The sequence below is a fragment of the Camelus bactrianus genome, chromosome 12, assembly GCF_048773025.1.
Source record: "Camelus bactrianus isolate YW-2024 breed Bactrian camel chromosome 12, ASM4877302v1, whole genome shotgun sequence".
NCBI lineage: Eukaryota > Metazoa > Chordata > Mammalia > Artiodactyla > Camelidae > Camelus > Camelus bactrianus.
Genome location: NC_133550.1, coordinates 67773675 through 67790764, shown reverse-complemented (window position 1 = coordinate 67790764; position 17090 = coordinate 67773675). Strand labels below are relative to the sequence as shown.

General features: G+C 64.0%; 1 protein-coding gene across 3 annotated transcripts in view; it reads right to left on the bottom strand.

The window, feature by feature from the left end:
- Positions 1-17090, bottom strand: part of GRAMD4 (GRAM domain containing 4) — a 68573-nt gene that overhangs the window by 8155 nt on the left and 43328 nt on the right. For all 3 annotated transcript variants that reach the window (XM_074375768.1, XM_074375769.1, XM_074375770.1), the window contains 7 exons: positions 11267-11387; positions 7059-7120; positions 4699-4831; positions 4139-4164; positions 3519-3610; positions 2165-2256; positions 1085-1133 (listed from right to left, as the gene is read on the bottom strand). In XM_074375768.1, coding sequence (XP_074231869.1) covers positions 1085-1133; positions 2165-2256; positions 3519-3610; positions 4139-4164; positions 4699-4831; positions 7059-7120; positions 11267-11387 — 575 coding nt within the window. The remainder of the gene's footprint in view (positions 1-1084; positions 1134-2164; positions 2257-3518; positions 3611-4138; positions 4165-4698; positions 4832-7058; positions 7121-11266; positions 11388-17090) is intronic.

The following is a 17090-nucleotide window of genomic DNA, read 5'->3' as shown; positions in this document are numbered from 1 at the left end:
GTCAAAGGGGAAAGAGAATTTCCACTGAAATTCAACAGGTCAGAGAAATCACTGACAAAAACAGCAAGGAGGCCTCCCGGCCCCAGCACCAGGGTCTTGGCTGCTCAGACGCAGCCAGTGGGACGGCCATCCCTGCAGGCCCAGCGGACAGCACAGGCAGCTGCTCCAGCAGCACCCCTCTGGTCCCCCCTGCAGGCAGCGCTGAGGCTCCGATTCACGTTTAGACAGATCAGAGGTGCACCTGGGACCCCGCAGCCCCCCATGTCTCACGTTACAACAGAGAAACTGAAGCCCCAGCAGGAAGGGGCCTGACCTCGCCCTGCTTGCCTGAGTTTATTCCAGGTACCAGGTCCAAACGGGCACAGGCTTGTTTCCCCTGAGACGCCCTCCCCAAGCCCTGCCTAAAGGGGCCCCTGCAGACACCACGGACATCCCCCACCCCTACTGCATGTTCCATGCACACAGTAGGTACTCAAACATCTGACACGGGTCACAGAGGCACCATGGCCTCGCTCCTGGCCACACCCAGCGGCTCTGCCCCGTGAGCCAACTTCTCTGTCACGGGCCCACAGCCAGCACACGCGCCTCTGCAGGCCTGACAGTGTCTCAGCAACTCAACGTGACTGCCAGGCGTAACCGAACGGGCACGGTGTGTGCTAATATAACGTTATTTACAAGATCAGGCAGCAGGCCACAGGTAGCCTGCTGACCCCTGCTCCACACGTCCACTGGTCCAGCCCCTGGTTCACCTCCCCACACAGGAGTCTGTGAGGGGCTGAGGTGGCCCCCTCACTGCCCCCCCCCCCCTTACGTCACATCCCAGCTGAGGAGGGTCGGGTCAGGCCAAGCCCAGGCCAGTGAGGGGCACTTGGGCATCAGCTGGCGAGGGGTCAGGGTGCAGCTGCACGGGGCTCCAGGCTCGGGGCAGCTGGCCGCCTCCTCCCCGACCTCTCCTCGCCAGGCAGGGCTCCCCGAGGGTGTCCACGCAGCTGCATCGGGAGGCCTTGGGGAATCAGCGGCCTTCCGAACGGGGCTGGTGGGCAAAGGCCTAAGCCCTGCAGACGGCGCCCCTCCCGGGACTCACCACCACTTCAGACACTTCAGGCACGATGCTCCACTGTATCCTCCAGCCCCTGGAAAACAGAGACAGCAGGCCTTCAACACAGCGTCGTCCGCAGGTGATGGAGTCAGAGAGAGAATATCAAATCACCCGCCCTGTGCTCCCCACGGGGAGGCACCCCAGGGAGTGCCGGCCAGCCCTGGGGACATGGGCTTCAGAAACACCCGGCCCCCTGCCGAGACTGCCTGGGCCGCTCCTGGGGCCTTGAGAGCAGACGGTCCCAGTCACCCCACCGGCCACTCCCTCAGGGACCCTCCTCGGTGGGAGACAGACTTCAAGTACCCAGAGGGGTTGGGCCTCTCAGAGTAAGTCAGCGAAGCTGCAGCGGTGAGGACTTCAGTGAAGCATGTCTAGTCGGGGCCCGGAGGACCCTTTGCAAGCCTTTAAAGGTTTTCTTTTCTACAGAAAACGTTTCCAAGTGAACCGGCCTAAGCGGGCAGGGAGGAGCACGGAGGAGAGCGGGCGTGTGAGCGTGACTTCCGGCGGCTTCCGGCGGCTGAGCAGGGGCAGGTGGGGCCGCCTCTGAGTTCTGGTGGGAGCTTGAGGCCCCCCCCGGGGGGCGCCCTCAGGTCCACACAGACCCAGGGGCCTGGGGACAAGGGGTTCCCACCCCAGCCTGCTGGCTTCCAACAGAGCCCCCAGCCTCGAGGTGGAAAGAGGGTGCTCGGAGAGCACAAAGGAAAGGCAGAGCCTGACCCTGGGCTTGGGGACCCCTGACCAGCCCCTCGGAGCCCCCACCCTGCTGCCACCTGCACCCTCACCAGCGGGACTTCCCGGGCTCAGAGCCACTGCAGCTCCAGCAACCCGACACTGGGAGGTCACTGCCGAGGTCTGGGGGGGGCCTTTCCTGCCCTAAAGCAGCACATGGCGGGGGGGAGCTGGCATGACCCTGCAGCCAGGACCTGCAGGTCAGAGTTGCCGGCCCCAGTGGACCATCCTGCTGGGGGTTCAGGAGCCTGCAAGAGGACAGCCACCCAGGACGATGGCCCGAGCCACATGTGTGTGACGTGGGGAGACGGCACAGCCAGCATGTACAGCACCCACCTGGCTATGAGGTAATTGAGGGACAGCCTCAGGATCGCCAGAAACAGGAACATGGGGATGGCCCAGCCGTGCCACACAGCATTCATGTACACCTGCGGGTTCGGAGAGGAAGCGGGTGGGAGACGTCAGCGACCTGACAGTGTGGCTCAAGGTGGGCCAGACCCCTCCCTCCCTGCCGGGTGTAGGCTCGGAGGAGGCGGGGAGACCAAGCCCAGAGGCTCTCCTGAGGCCTGAGAACCCTGCACCCCAGAGAAACCAGAGAAGGGCTGCTTCCTCCCTAAGAGCTGCCAGTGGAGATGGAACCCAGCTGGGGAGGAGGTGGGGTGGGGCAGCTGCTGGCAGGGCAGGGCGGGCCGCCTCCGTAAGCACAGGCGGAGAGCTGACCCCACAAGGTTGGTGGGGCCACACCTGCGGGAGCTCAAGGCATCACGGAGCCAGCACCCCAACATCCTACCCTGCACCAGGCCTCCAGGCTGCCTGTGCAGGCAGGGGATGGAAGCAGTGGGCTCAGGCGGAGGCCCGGCAGGGGGTCTGAATGGGCAGGGCTGCCCCAGCCACGAAACACAGGCGGAAGTAAGGATCTGGGGACCGGAAGCAGCAAAGTGCTTGTGAACGGTGGCGGAAGGTGACCTCCCAGTGAAGGGGGCTGGCCCCTGCTAGCAAGGCCTGTCCTCTGTGACCGTGAGCAATGCTTATCTCTCCCATGGACGGTGGGCCCCTGGAGCTTCAGGGTGGTCCTCAGAACCCTCCCTGGCTGAGGTCACCTGGGGGCAGGGGTCTCTGTAGAGATGGGGCCTTTCGAAGTGGCGGCCGTCCCTCTCTGGCCTCAGGGCCCAGCAGGCCAGTGGGCAGCCTACATCCTCCTCCCACTGGACGGCAGGGTCTCCCTGCATGGGGCTGGGAGCAGCCACTGGGAGCAGGACAACTCAGGCTGGGCGGCAGGGCCTGTTTTCCCCAAAGTACCCCCGGGATGCTGGCCCGACGCCTCCTACCTTCCTCACGACTGGTGGCTTCACAGAGGCCAGCTTGGTCCCTAGGCCAGTGGCAGGAGCCACCCCCAGCCCCTGGTGCCTGATGGGAGGGACCCCTGGTTTCCGCACAGGCAGACAAGCCTCCCCACAGCCCTCTCCCCAGCCCACCGGGGAAATCCAGCCGCAAGCCCCACAGGGCCCTCTCCTGAGGACGCTGTGGTGGGGCTGTCTCTGGGCAGGCAGGGAGACCCCCGGCCAGCCCCGAGGCTGGGTGGCACTGGCACACCCACCTCACAGGTGGGGATGCTGAGCGCTGGCCCACGCAGCCGGGCTGGGCCCCGGGAAACCGCGGGGAGGGCACCCACCCCGCGGGGAGCACTCACGGTGAAGGCGATGGCCGACGTGTAGACGGAGTACCAGTCGGATAAGGCAGAGAGATTCTTCACAAAGCTGGTGACAGGCCTGGCGCCGCGCTCTGGGGACAGGACAGACCAGTCAGGCCAGGGCTCGCCCGGCCCTCGGACACACCCGGCCAGCCCCGCCGGCTGCACCAGCTGACGGGGGGGATGCAGAACCAAAACGAGCAGAGCAAACCCCAGCCGTCGCAGGCCCCTGGTGCCCCAACCCCAGGCCATCCCGGTGCTGTCCGCTGTCGTTCGCCCCCACAGGAAGACACCATCTGTGGCCCGCCAGTGCCCCTAGGCGGGAACAGCGGGGCTGGGGGCTTTGTTCACACACCATGGGCCTGGCAAGTGTCTGGGGAAGAACCACTTCTCACCAGGGCTTCCAGACCTGGAGGGAACCTGCTTCTAGCTGTGGGCCAGGGCGGATGGACAGATGGGTAGGCCTTAGGAAGAAGGCTGGGTGGGAATTCCTGACAAATGTCTCTCTGGAGGGCAGTCCAGGTCCGCACAAGACCGCAGTCACTCCTCAGGCCACCCACACCCACAGGCAGCTTAGCCCCAAGGACTGCACGGCCCCACGGAGACAAACAGGTACTTACTGAGCCTCCTCATGTTCTCGGTCAGCCTAGGAGAGAGGGAGAGGTGAGCGCCAGCCCTGACTCACCTGGAACGGCGTTGCTGACCCCACAGCACTAGGGGAGCCCGAGCTGACCCGGGACCCCACTGCTGCTCCCTCGGTTGGGGCAGGTCCCTCGTCTCCTGTCCACATGCCCCCACCCGTGTCTGAGAGGGGGGCCAGGCCCGCAGGGGGCTCTCAGAGTCCCTAGGGCCCGAGGTTCACCCAGCAGGTGTGTGTCCCCACGAGCAAGGCCCAGGGCTGTGAGCCCACCACCCCACGAGAAGCACGAGTCCGAACACTGAGTAGGGGACACGGCTGTGCAGCTGCCCCTGTGAAACCTGCCAGCCTAGCTTGCTGGCCCCAAAGAGGCCCTTCCTGCCAGGGCAGCTGCACGGCTGGCCCAGGGCGCCCCGACAGCCGTCCCACTTCGTTGCTGTACCGAGACCCGGCCTGGCTCTCAAGCCTCGGTGCAGGGACCAGGCCCACCAGCCCCAGGCTCCCCGCCCTGGGTGCCCCCACCCAGTCCCACGAGGGTCTCACCTCCGGGCGCTGAGGGGCTCGTCCGCCTCCACCGTGCTCTCCTCGGGCTGGAACCGGAAGTCCTCCACATACTCCCCGAACCTCTCACAGAACCACTTCTGCACGCGGGGGCACAGCCCCTGGCCCCGCCGGTCTGTGGGACGAGGTGGGGGTTTCGGTGAGGGCGGTGGGCTGAGAGGGACCCCAGAAGGGCAGGGGCAGGTGTGGGGGTGCCTGCGGGGTGGGTCAGGGGCTGTGCGCCAGGGCTCCCCACGGAGCTGGGTGAGGACCCATCCGTGCCAGACCTCTGAAGGGCTCGGGCCCCTGAAAACAGAGCCTGGCCCACCTCACTACGAGGTGCAAACCAACCAACGCAGACCCCAGGGGTCCCCGTGTTTCTCACACTGGCCCCCAGCTTACTGGAGGCTGTCCCCAGCACAGGCGCCGTCCAGGCAGGCTCTCAGCCCATCGTGGGGCTGTGTCAGCCTCCCCCCATGTCTAACTGGGCACACTGGTTTGTCTGGGGAGTGGCCAGGTGTCCCTAGGGGACAGCCAGTGGGCCTGTGTGTCGAGGGCTGTGTCCTGGTGGGGGCTCCAGTGAGTGAAGTGGTCTCTGCTTACTTATGGCCAAGGCCTTTGGAAAGCCACCCACATCAGACTCAAGAAAACCAGCCGAAATCCCAAGGAACAAGTCTGTCTCTGCAGAGGGCAGGTGGCGGAGTCACCTGCAGGGGGCGCTGTCTGACCACAACTAGAGGCAGTGGCGTGGAGGTGCTCAGGAGCTGCTGGCACCAAGGGACCAGGGTTTGCACCCACAGAGGCCACGAGGCTCAGAAATGCCCAGAGGCCACTCAGGCTTAGAAGATGACGGGTGGGGAGGGCTGGGGGGGGTCCCACACCCCGCCCGCCTGGAGCGTGCCAGGGTTTTTAGGGTGAGAGTCCAGGCAGGGGCCGGCACTGCAAGGGCCTGGAGAGCAGCCGTGGACAGTGGACGGGCCCGGCTGCACTCCCATGAAACCCTACTCACGACGCTGAAACCTGACTCTCGTGTAACATTCAATTGTCAAAGATTCTTTTGCTTTTTTCCCAACCGTTTAAAAGGATTTAAAAGCATTTTAAAAATGTGAAACCAGATGCGGAGCTGTGGTTTGCCAACCCCGGGTCGGGGCCAGGCGCACTGCCCGAGTGGACAGGTCTCACGGCGCTCCTGAGCCCCATCCCGTCCCAGCACCACGCAGACCCCCATCCCCACCCCCCACATCCTCAGGGCTGTACTTGCTGGGTCCTTCCCTCCCTTCACCACACTCCCTGCCTTCCACACAGAGCCCACTTCGCAGTGACCATGGCTATCAGAATGGACCTCAGCTTAAGGATTGGCCCTCAGAGCAGGTGGCTGTGGGGACCCATGGGGCTGGCGTGGAAATACTCTCCTCTGACACTTCCCACAAATGGAGGATGCTCACTGATTGCCACCCATAGCAGGGGTCCTGGGGGCTCCCTAGTGCTGCTCCTGGCTTGGAACCTGGGCCAGTGGTCATGAACCCCGGGAACCCGAGAGGACTCTGCCCCACTGGATGCAGCAGCCAATCCTGCACGCAACCTGGCCCGTGGCATGTCCAGCACTGGGGCCCCAGGAAGGGCATCTTCCTCTCCGGAAGGCAGGTGCGGTAAGGTCCTGAACTGGGCGGGAACAGGGTGAGCATCCGGCTCTGGTTCCAGCTCAGCCTCCCCCTGGCGGGTCACCCTGGGAGAGGCCTTCCCTCTGGGACCTGGGTTTCCACATCTTCAGCCAGGCAGGGTTTAACCGAAGGCCCTTCTGCTGTAGCTTTCTGAGCCCTGGCCCAGGCAGGGGGCTTCCCACCCACAGTCAGCCTGCAGGGGCCCTAGTGTGAGGCCACGTGGCCCAGGGCCCACTGTGGACCAGGTCCCTCGAGAGCTGGATGGAAGCCCAGTCTGCTCCCACGCCATCCTCTGAATGACGACTTCAGAACGTGCAGTGTGGGGTGAGACAGGGCGTGAGTTTGGGGCGGGAAGACAAGACCCTGAAAGGGGTTCTGGGTTCCGACTGGGGGGCTGGGGCACTCCCACTGCCCACTCACCCCCTTGTCGGGACAACCAGCCTTTGGAAACCAGCAAGCAGGCTGGGGCCAAGCAGCCAGTGTGACCACGACCTGACTTGTCTTTGGGGAAGGGCCGGGCCGGTGCTGCCTTGCACTTCCACGAAAAAAGAGTCGTGTTTTGCTTGAACAACTTGCAACTGCTATGAAGACTCCCCAACTGGTAATTAGAGACACGAACCCGGTACCCAAGGGAGGAGGTCCCCGGAGGTGAGCAGGGGCACCCGGGGACAGAGCCCGCCCACCCGCCGCCTGCAGGCCTACCTGCTCCGTTATTGACCTGGGCCTGGCCTCTCGCAGGCTGCTGAGCTGGCGGCTCCTCGGTTCTTAAAGAGGGGAGAGAAGAAGCAAGACTTCTGTCAGTTCAAGGTGTGTTGGGGCTTTGCAAGGCTCTCATGGGAGCTGAACACAGCGGTGCCTGTTCCGACCCGCCGGGTGCCCCCTGGGCTCCTGACGGCTCAGACGCCAGCTGCGAGGGCAGGCGCAGAGCTGCACACCTAACGGGCGCGCCTGCTGGCTCTTGCCGACCAAATGAACAGCGTCTCTAGCACACGACTCTTTTCCTTCCTGTTACTTTTAACACATTTGGGTCTTTATTTATTACTCAGCTCGGAACAACTAGCTCTTGTACTAATTAACTAGCCTGCCAGCGAAAAAGATTTATCAACACGCATGTTCAGCAAGCACCATGCAAAGCCGCAGGCTGAGTGACCCCCGCCCCCTGCACACACGGCCCAGCTCGGTCCATGCCAGCCACCTGCCCGGCTCCCTGCCCTGCAGCCCAGCCGTCCCCGACCACAGGACTCACCTGGCCTCGGAGCCCTCCCTGGAATTCCTGTCCACCTGCTGGATGCTGACCATGGGCCTGATTTCCAGCCACAGGCCCTGACAGACTGGCCCCCAGCCAAAGGCCTGGCCCCATACGTTGGGCAGTGCTCCGTCACTGACTGGCCAGTCCGCCTGCCCTCCTCACCCGGCACTGGCCTGGGCTGCTGATACACCGCACTGCTCCTGCGGACCCCCGTCCAGCAGACCCCGGGACGTGGGAAGAGCGGCACCCCAGGCAAACCTTTGTGGGGGCTGGGGGGCACAGAGGGCTCCCCCAGGGCAGAGACAGCGTGGCTGGAAGGCCCTCCCCACGCGCACACCTTCAGCATTCTGTTTTGTGTACACAGCGTCACTTCACTCCAACATCTCCATGAACCCACCCAGTCCATGGGCTTGTGACCCGCGACTGGAACCCATCACCGCCATGTTGTGTTAGTGCAGGAGGCACAAAGGACAGAGCAGGGAAAGCAGGGGGTGAGGCCGGCAGCCTCCTTTTTTTTTTTCTTTTTTGGTGGGCGTAGGTAATTAGGTTTACTTACATTTATTCTTAGAGGAGGTACTGGGGATTGAGCCCAGGACCTCATGTGTGCTAAGCATGCACTCTACCACTTAAGCTAAACCCTCCCCTCAGGACTGACAGCCTCCTGAAGCAGTGGACAGAGGGGGGGTCCCAGAGAAAGGAGCCATGGTCAAGGAGAAGGCCGCTGGGCCTCTACACCCCCTGCTCCCCGTGGCCAGGCTGCCCAAATAACCGTCCACGTCCAGAGCTGCTGACCAGTGGGGATATTTTAGGAACAGGAGGGGAGCCAGGCATGCAGGCAACTCCCGTGCCCTGGCTGGGTGCCCTCCGTTCCTGGGCAGGCATCCAGGCCTCTGCACCAGGACATTCCCAGAAGAGGCAGCTCACCCAGGAAGCACCAACAACAGGCTCCCACCCAAGCCCAGGCCCAGGCATGCGACTGAGGACTTGCAGGCTTGGAGGACACCAGCTCGCTAAGCCACAGGCAGGCTGGGGCTGCCTGGAGTGTCCTTCGTGTTACTGTTTTACTGTTGGGTTTGCATCTGATGACACCGATCCTGCACAAAGGCTGTGTGATCGTTCCAACATCATCACCTGCTAGAGACGAGCAGGTGTTTAGGTACTCATGGGCTGCAAGCTGCCTTCAGAGAAAGATGCCTGGAGACTCGGGTGCAGGTGCTCCCAGGGGCAGGGACTTCACCTCCCTCCTGTCATGCCAGGTGTGGAAACTCGACTGCCTCTTAGGAAGTCGACTGAGCACAGAGCTGCAGCAGTGAATGTTTTCAGGTTAAAAGGAGGACAGGAAGACGGCCAGCCGCAGCCCAAACGCTCCCAGCGGGGGCCGGCCCACAGCTCCGGGTGACCAGGGTGAGCGGGACGTGAGCCGGTGGCCTTGGAGCAACACAACACCACGAGAAAAGGGCCCTTGCATTCCTGACAACTGGGGGTCTTCCATGACGTCTCTGAGCCACCTACATTGCTGTTCAATCATCAGCCGAACAGCCTGGAGTGGAGCGTCCTGAATCGCTTTACTAAATCTAGTTTTCCTGCCGGCAAGGACCTGAGGCCTTAGGGCAGACGCCGGAGCCCGACACGGAGCGCGATGCCAGGGGCCCGTGTCAGGGGGGAGCGGGCTGGGCGCACGGGACGGTCACACTTGGCGCCCCTGGCCAAGGCCACGATGTGGCCAGGAGGGCACAGGAGCCATGGGAGGTGCCCCCTGCGAGCAAACCCCAGGACAGGGCCCTGGGCAGGACCAGACCACAGGCTGGTGGAGGTCAAAGGGCAATGTCTCCATGGTGCTTTTGAACCCATTAACTGGAGACAGCCTTCACCTTAACAAGTAAGCTTAAACCAAGGTGATTTTCCCAGAATTTTCTTAAAAACCAAAACAGAGGTTTGTGTAAACATAGTCACCATGCTCCACTCCCAGCCTGTGTGTGTGTGACGCATGTGTGTGTGCCCCGCGGTGAAGGGGGTCCCCATGCGCGTGCCCACCCAGACGGGCACCAGGATGTCGACCAGGCAGGAGGAGGCCTTGCCCGGAACTTGCTTTCCCTGCACCCCTCCTCCTTCAGGTCTCAGCTTCCAGAAGGTTCCTAAACCCTAACCTCCCCGCCCTGAAAGCAGGGGAGTGGCCCCTCCACGCTCCCCGGACCCGCAGCTCCTACTTCCTGGTCCTGGCCTGCGTGTTCCTCTCCTGGAACCCTCAGCTGCGGGGTTACAAGTGTCAAGAAGGACAGTGACACTCGGCCTCTTCACGGAGAAGCCGGCTCTGGCTGGGCTGCCCCAAGCTGGAGAGAGCTGTCCACTCAGGCCGCGGAGGGCCTGGACAAAGGTGGTGTGGGGCCGGAGGGGACGTAAGGGAGGGGGGGACTTCGGTGGCCTCATCCACCAGGCTGCTGGCTGGGATGCCGCACAGAAGAGACTCTCATGAGGGTTTATCAGGACGGGAAGAGCACAGCTCTTAGAATCCGGGAACACCCCTCTGGAATGACCTGCCTCTTGCTGGTGGCACCCCGAAGCAGAGGCCAAGTTCATGCAGGCAGAGGTGTGGGGCACTGGAGGAGGCCGCATGCCAGAGGAGTGCCATCCCGCAGCACGGTCCATGTCACCCCCTCCAGAAGCTGGGGTGTCACCTGGCAGCCTGGGGACGGAGGACCCCAATGGAAAGAGGTGGCCATCCAGGGCAGGCTGACCCCGAGGTCGCGGGTACAGCAGGGTGACACGGGTGCGGTGCCTGGAGTACTGTCGGGGGGCTCGGGTGGGGGCAGGGGAGGGCGGTGAGTGTGGGAAAGCAGAGGCAGGGTGGGCAGGGTCTCAGGTCCTGGGAAGGCCCTGCCAGGAGCTGGGGGGTGACTGCTGGCCAAGACTGGGGGGACGTGAGGCGGCCCTGCCCGGCCAGGCCGCTCGTGGCAGGCTCCGTGACTCCTCCATCCCTCCTGCTGTGGAACAGGGTTCCTCCGCCCCCTCTTCCCCAGACAAAGGCCCCGAGGCACAGGAAGGCAGCCACTGTTCCTGGATCACAGCTCATGACCGGCACAGGCAGGACTTGACCCAGAGAGTCTGGGCCAGGCCCACAATCACCACTCACCCTCTGACCCTCATAATGCTCTGGGCCCAGGAGGGGCTGGGAGGGCTGAGGAGGCCTGGGGGGGCACCCCCACTCAGCAGAGACCTCAGGCCCCCTGCCCGGGGCACATGTACACACAGTCACCAGGCCTGTCAGCCCAGGAGCCAGGAGGGTGACTGGACCTGAGTTCTCGGCTGAGACCAAAAGGATGAGGGGAGGGGCAGCAGGACTCCTGGAGAGACTGCGACAGCCCCGTCCTATTGAGGAGGGCAGAGACGGGGCGCCAGCAGGAGCCACACAGCACAGGGGGCTGGAGGTGTGTCTGCTCCCGGGGCCGGCCACCTCCGGAGTTGAGCAAGATCTTGACTCAGGGAACCCCCACTACAGACAGGGCAACACTGCCTGGGCGATGGTGTCACCTGGCCTTCACTCCCTCCTCACCTGACCTTGGGCACCTCACCTGGTTCCACTCCTCACTTGGTCCTCACCTGGCCCTGAGCATCTCCTTGCCTGGCCTCGCCTCCTCCTCGCCCGGCCTCCCCTCCTCCTCACCTGGCCTTCAGCACCTCCTGGACCTTCTGCTCCAGCTCCATCCGCCGCTGCCGCTCCCGGTCCAGCTCCTGCCGCAGCATCTCCGAGTTGGTTTCTTCGCGCAGCTTCCGGAGCTCCTCCTCTGTGAGGGAAGGGCAGCGCCAGGTGAGGGTCCCGCGGGCCGCCCCGCCGCCCCGTAGAGGGGCCGAGGGAGGGCTGGTCTGCCAAGTGCTTAGGCAGCAGCGCCCTTGCTCCTTCGGGGATGGGGGGAGCATCTACAGGAGTCTCTCCGTCAGGGCTCCTCCTACTCAGACGGGGCAAGATCTGGGTGTCCAGATGGCCTGAACCAGCCACATGTCACCAGAGACAGGGAGCAGCCACCCCGCCCACACCTGAGGACAGGAGTCCTCCCACTCCAGGCTGGGAGCAGCCAGGGCCAGGCCGAGGGCCGCAGTGAGGACGCAGACCATCTGGGTCAGGCCTGGGCTCTGCCCTCCCCAGGGCTGCCTGGACTTCTGAGAGAGAGCTGTGCATGGGAGGTGGTCAGGGCTGCAGAGGGCCATGGCTCCGGCAGCTGGGCGCAGGGAGCAGGAGGGGACGAGGGCACGCCAGAGGGTGCCAGCAGCCGCTTTGTCCATAATCTAACCCTGCACTTTCTGTGCCTTCAAGCACGCCAGCCCCCCTTGCTGAAGAAGTGAGTTATGAACCAATGAAGGGGCCCAATCCAGCCTGACGCAAGTCCTGCAAAGCTTCCTGGGAGATGTGGATGCTCCTGAGCTAAGTTCCGATCCAGGGCGGAGATTCCAGCTTTCCTCCGACCTGGATGCTGCCGGGGGGCAGGGAGGCCTGGCCAGGCTGCGGGGACGATGGGAGCAAGGTGCCCACAGGGAGAGAACCACCCCCTCCACAGGAAAGCTTGCGAGCACCACCTACCACACCTACGCCGGGGTGGCACCCGCCACGCAGGAAGCCCAGGGTCACGAGCGGAGGCAGCGGAGGGAGTCGTGGTCCTGCTGCACCTCCAGACCAGAGCCCCAGGTAGTGGAACTGTCACCCACTGACTCAAGAGCGCGGGAAGGAGCTCCGGTCTCCCCCACAGGAGTGAGCACAGCCCGGCTGCACCCGGGACCCCGTCCCCCAGGCAGGGAGCTCCTCTGCCATCCTGCAGAGCCCCTCCCCACTCGGTCATGCCACAAGCACTTAGGGGATGGCAGCCAGCGGTGGGCACCCTGTGACTCCTGGGGATTCTGCCCCGAGTCCGCTGCACCAGGGAAATCACAGCAAGCTGGAACCGAGCCCACCTGAAGCCCTTAAGCCACCCGATGGCGCCTGCAGACACGAGGCCCCAGTCCTGCCAGGGATCACTTTCTCGTTTCTCAACTGGGTCCAGAGTGGACTCAGGCTCGTCACAACCCCACAACGACACAGTCCTCATCCTCGCTGCCCAACTCCTGCATCCCCTGGACGTAAGCCCTCTCTTCCTAGGGCTCTCTATGGCACCCAGAGGAGCCACCACCTGGCAGGCCATGGACACGGACGGAGACACAGACCCAGATGCCGCCTCGACCTGCCAGCGTCCTAGGGCGAGGCTCCCTGGTGCACATGGGACACAGGAGCAGTGGGGACGTGGAGAGTCACACCTCATCAGACACCCACTCCCAGGCTGACAGCCCCGCCACGGGCAGCTGCTCTGGGCTGACGACCCCATTTCCCCTTTTCAGCAAACATCTCAAGTTGTAAAACAAACCCGATGTCCTGGCCAGGCTGAACCTGAGCTGCTGAGAGTCCACGTCAGCCTCCGCCCACAAGCACGGGGCAGTCTCGTGTGCCAGTCACGCTCTGGACACTTGTGATAAAGAGGTGAGCAAGACAGAGAGCCACCCCCTGGGGGAGTCGGGCAGCAAGAACAGCACTGCTCAGTGAGCCTCAGCGGAGGACAAAGTGAGCGGGCTGTGGCGGAGAAGGATCCAGCCCCGGGGACTGAAAGGGGACGCGTCTGGGCAAGGGGGGCAGCGCCCGCCAGAGTCCCTGAGATGGTCATGAGCAAGGGAAGGGACCGCTCAGGCCACTACAGGGCGGGATTTTGCTCTCCCATCTGCAGCTCAGCCCACCGCCCTCAGACAGAGCTTCCTCACCCAGACCCAGCTCCCCTGAGGCACTCGGTGACGATGACAGTGGCACAGACTGGGGCGGTGCGGACTCGTGCGAGCTCTGCTCTGCAGGGTGTAACCCCACCACACCTGTGAGCACAGGGGCCTGCCCCCCCTGCCGCAGATGCCACAGCCTCCTCCCGGGCTCCAGGAGCTGCAGACCTGCTTCTGGGCTTGGCCTGCGGCGTCCATAGTGCAGGACCCCCGGGGAACATCAGCCCACGGCCAGGAGGCATGATGAGCCCCAAGAACCCCGCCCCCGGCCCACACCGGCCGCTTCCAAGGGGGTCTTTCCCACAGCTGTGGAGAAACCACAGGGGAGCAGGCTGAGCCGCCCCAGGACAGAACAACGTGAACTCTGAAGGACAACGCTGGCCAGGCCCGGAGGCCGGCAGCCGGCCGTGCTGGCACCGTGACAGCCCGGGGTAACCTGTCCAGATGGGACCAAGGCTGCTCTTCAGGGCAGCAGTGGGCTCCAGGACCAAGGGTCATCTCAGCACTGCCTCTACCCAGGAGTCGGCCCTGAGCGTGGCCTGTTGTGGCCGTGGTCCGGGAGGTAGGGGAACAGCCACGTCTGTGCGAGTCCCAGAAGGCACCCCTGAGCCCTAGGAGTGTGCCCCATCAATCCGCCGGCATCAGAGGCGAGGACTGGCGCCCCCGGGGCCGGGACGCCCTGGGGGTCTGACAAGTGCCCGGGGCTGCAGGCAGGCTTCCGCTGTCCTCATGGGAGAGAGATCCTCACAGGCCTGGCGCCTTCTTCCTGGGTGGGACGGGGCTCAGTGGGACCCAGCAGCTCCCTTTCCTGTCCTGGACGCCTTACCAGACTTGAGGACGTAGGGCTGAGCCCAAGACCCTGAGATTTAGGCCAAGGTCAGTAGGCAGCCACAGCCCCAGACAGGCCTTGGGGAGACCGGGAGAGGCCGAAGGTCAGGAGACCCTGCTGCCTGGGGGGAGGGGGGCTCCAGCGTGTCCCCAGACCCACCGCACACCTGGGAGTTTGCGACCCGCCAGGCTTCACCACGAACTGGTGTAAACTATTTAGGTTTGCTGAACACAGGGGCCTATCTGCTGGGTAAATATTTGAGTGCCCGGGCCCTTCTCCGCCACCTGCAGGATCTCCCTGCTCACCCTGCATTTTTCAGTGCCCTGTGGGCCCCTCCCACCCAGACCCCCTGGGAGAAGACCCTCCGGGCAGGGGGGCTGGGTGGACACCATGCCAACCCCACAGGGAGCCTCCCGCCTGGCTCCAGAGACCCCTTCAATCCCGAGGTGGAGCTGCCTCCCTGAGGAACAAGGCCTCCACACCCACCTCCCGGGGGCACAGAACAGGCTCTGTAAAGGGGCCACACAAAGGGCGATCAGGAAGGAGGGGCCGGCTCCTGCCTAGGGCCTTGGGGACACTTCTGAGTTAAGACTCAGAAGCAGAGTCCACCCACACCAAGCAGCGAGGGAGGACCCCTGCTCCAGGGCTGCTGGAAGCCCACAGAGGGGGCTCTGCCCCGCCCCCATCTCAGCCTGGCAACTTACAGCAGAGGGGACCTGAGCCAGGTGCAGATGGGAGGACCTCACCCCCACACACATCCGGATTCTTCCTCCATGCCCCCCCAAATCCATACGTGCTGCTCACTTCCAGCCCCACCCTGGTTCCTAACTGGCTCCCAGCTCCGCTCTCACCCCAGTCGGCCTCCAAACAGCAGTCAGAGGTTCCGGAGGCACACATCATCAGAACCTGACACCTCCCTGCTTGACACTGGGCCGGGGCTTCCCAAATCCAGCCTGAGGCCCCACCCTACTCCCGGCTCCGACTCCCTCTGCGCCTCCTCTCACCTTGCCTCTTTGGGGTCAAGCCACAGGAACCCTCTTACGTCTCCAAATGCCTCCCCAGTCTGATCCTGCCCCAGGGCCTTTGCACGTGCTGGTGCCCCTTGACTTCAGTGCAGACTCGGATGCCGTTTCCCCGGGGAGACCCACTGACACTCCTCCCCCAGCCAAGCTAATGAAGCCCTTTGTCATCTTCTCTCACGGTCTTGCTCTTTCCTGTTGGGAACAGAGGGCCTCCCTGGGTGCTGGGAGAAGAATCCTAGAGATGACCAGCTCCACAGGCGGGCTCAGCAAACATGACCCCGGTAAACAAGCCGCACTCCTGAGCCACGTTCACCTGCAGGACCCCCGACTCAGGCTCCAGAGGGACGGCCCGTCTGCTTCCCTGTCTGTGACAGCACAGGACCCAGCCTGGCTCGGGGGCAGCCAGGAAAGATGCGGTGAGCAGCACAGCAGGTTGTTGGCAGCTCACCCGCACCAGGCTGGCGGAGGACTGGGCGGGGGGACACCCGGGTGGGGGAGGGCCACGGCAGGGATTCAACAAACAGCACCACCGCCCAGGACAAGGTCATCAGCACCTGAAGGACATCGTCATCTGGACAGCAGGCACGCCAGCCCCACAGCTCGGGCCTCGGCCTCCCCCCTTACACTGGGGCTCCCAGGGACCTGAGGAGTCGAGGCATTCAGAGTCCCCACCTGTGACGTCCTTGCACACACAGCACCTGCTTCAAGGTGGCAGCAGCCACTCTGCAATCAGGAGTCCAGAGCCCTAACATTTGATCAGCCCAGGAACCCCAGCCTCCACGGGGACCTCCACTCGGCCCCACACTAAACGTGGCAGTGCGAGAGTGACCGAGTGCTACACCCTGCCCAGAGTGGGCGTCCGGGGCTTCCCCCGGCCACCTCACATGGGTGAACTGGCCCCAGAGCCAGATGGGACACAGCTCCCTGCTGGACCCTGGACTCTGGGGAGGCAGCTCTCCTGTCCTGGGGCCAGAGCTGGCCTCAGCAGGTGGGGCCCTGGGCCTTCTTCCAAAAGGACTCACACTCCCTGGCAGTGGGAGAGCCGGGGCTCTGGCACCACGTGGAGACCCTCTGCCCTCCTGAGTGCCTGCAGGGTGTGGCTAGACCCCCTCCCGTGGGACCCATTTCTGACCCCACCCCCCGCCACCACAGAGGGCCTGGCTTACAGTAGGTGCTCAGTCAAGGCTTAGCAGGTGAGAAGTGCGTGAAGGTCCCAGGGAGCCTCCTCAGAGATGTGTCCCGGGGGGAGTGGCCACAGGCTCGGCTGTGGGGCGGAGGGGGGCTCGTGCAGCCCTGCCAGCCGCCCCCAAGGACCAGCCTGGCTGGACTCACAGGCCAGGGAGCTTCACGTGGGGAGGACAGAGGTGAGGGATCCCACACCGCCGCAGTCAGGGTGTTCGGTGCTTTCCCGTCTGCTCCTCTGAACCCCAGCACCCACATGCACCCCAGCTGCCTCTGTGGACCTCGGCTCCATCACAAGGTCAAGTCAGCCCCAGACGCCTCCTCCATCCTCAGCGTCGTCAGCAGGAAACCACATTTTCCACAACGCCCCTGAACCCCTTTCCCCACATCTCCCTCCTGTGAAAGGTCAGGTGCAGCTGGGTCCCATCACGTGAACACAGGGGGTCTCAGGCCGCGTCCTTTTACCATGGGCTCCCTGACAAAGCCTCCTCGGCCCTGCCCACAGGTACCTTCACCCCTCCAGCTGCCCCTCCCTCTCCTGGGCCTTCCCAGGGTGGGAGCTCTGCGGAACCCAGACCAACAGGCTCCTCCCTCCTCCCAGGAGACCCACAGCCCTGCTCTCCGCACTCCTCGCACCGCCCCGCACCCAAGCCAGTGAGGGGACAGTG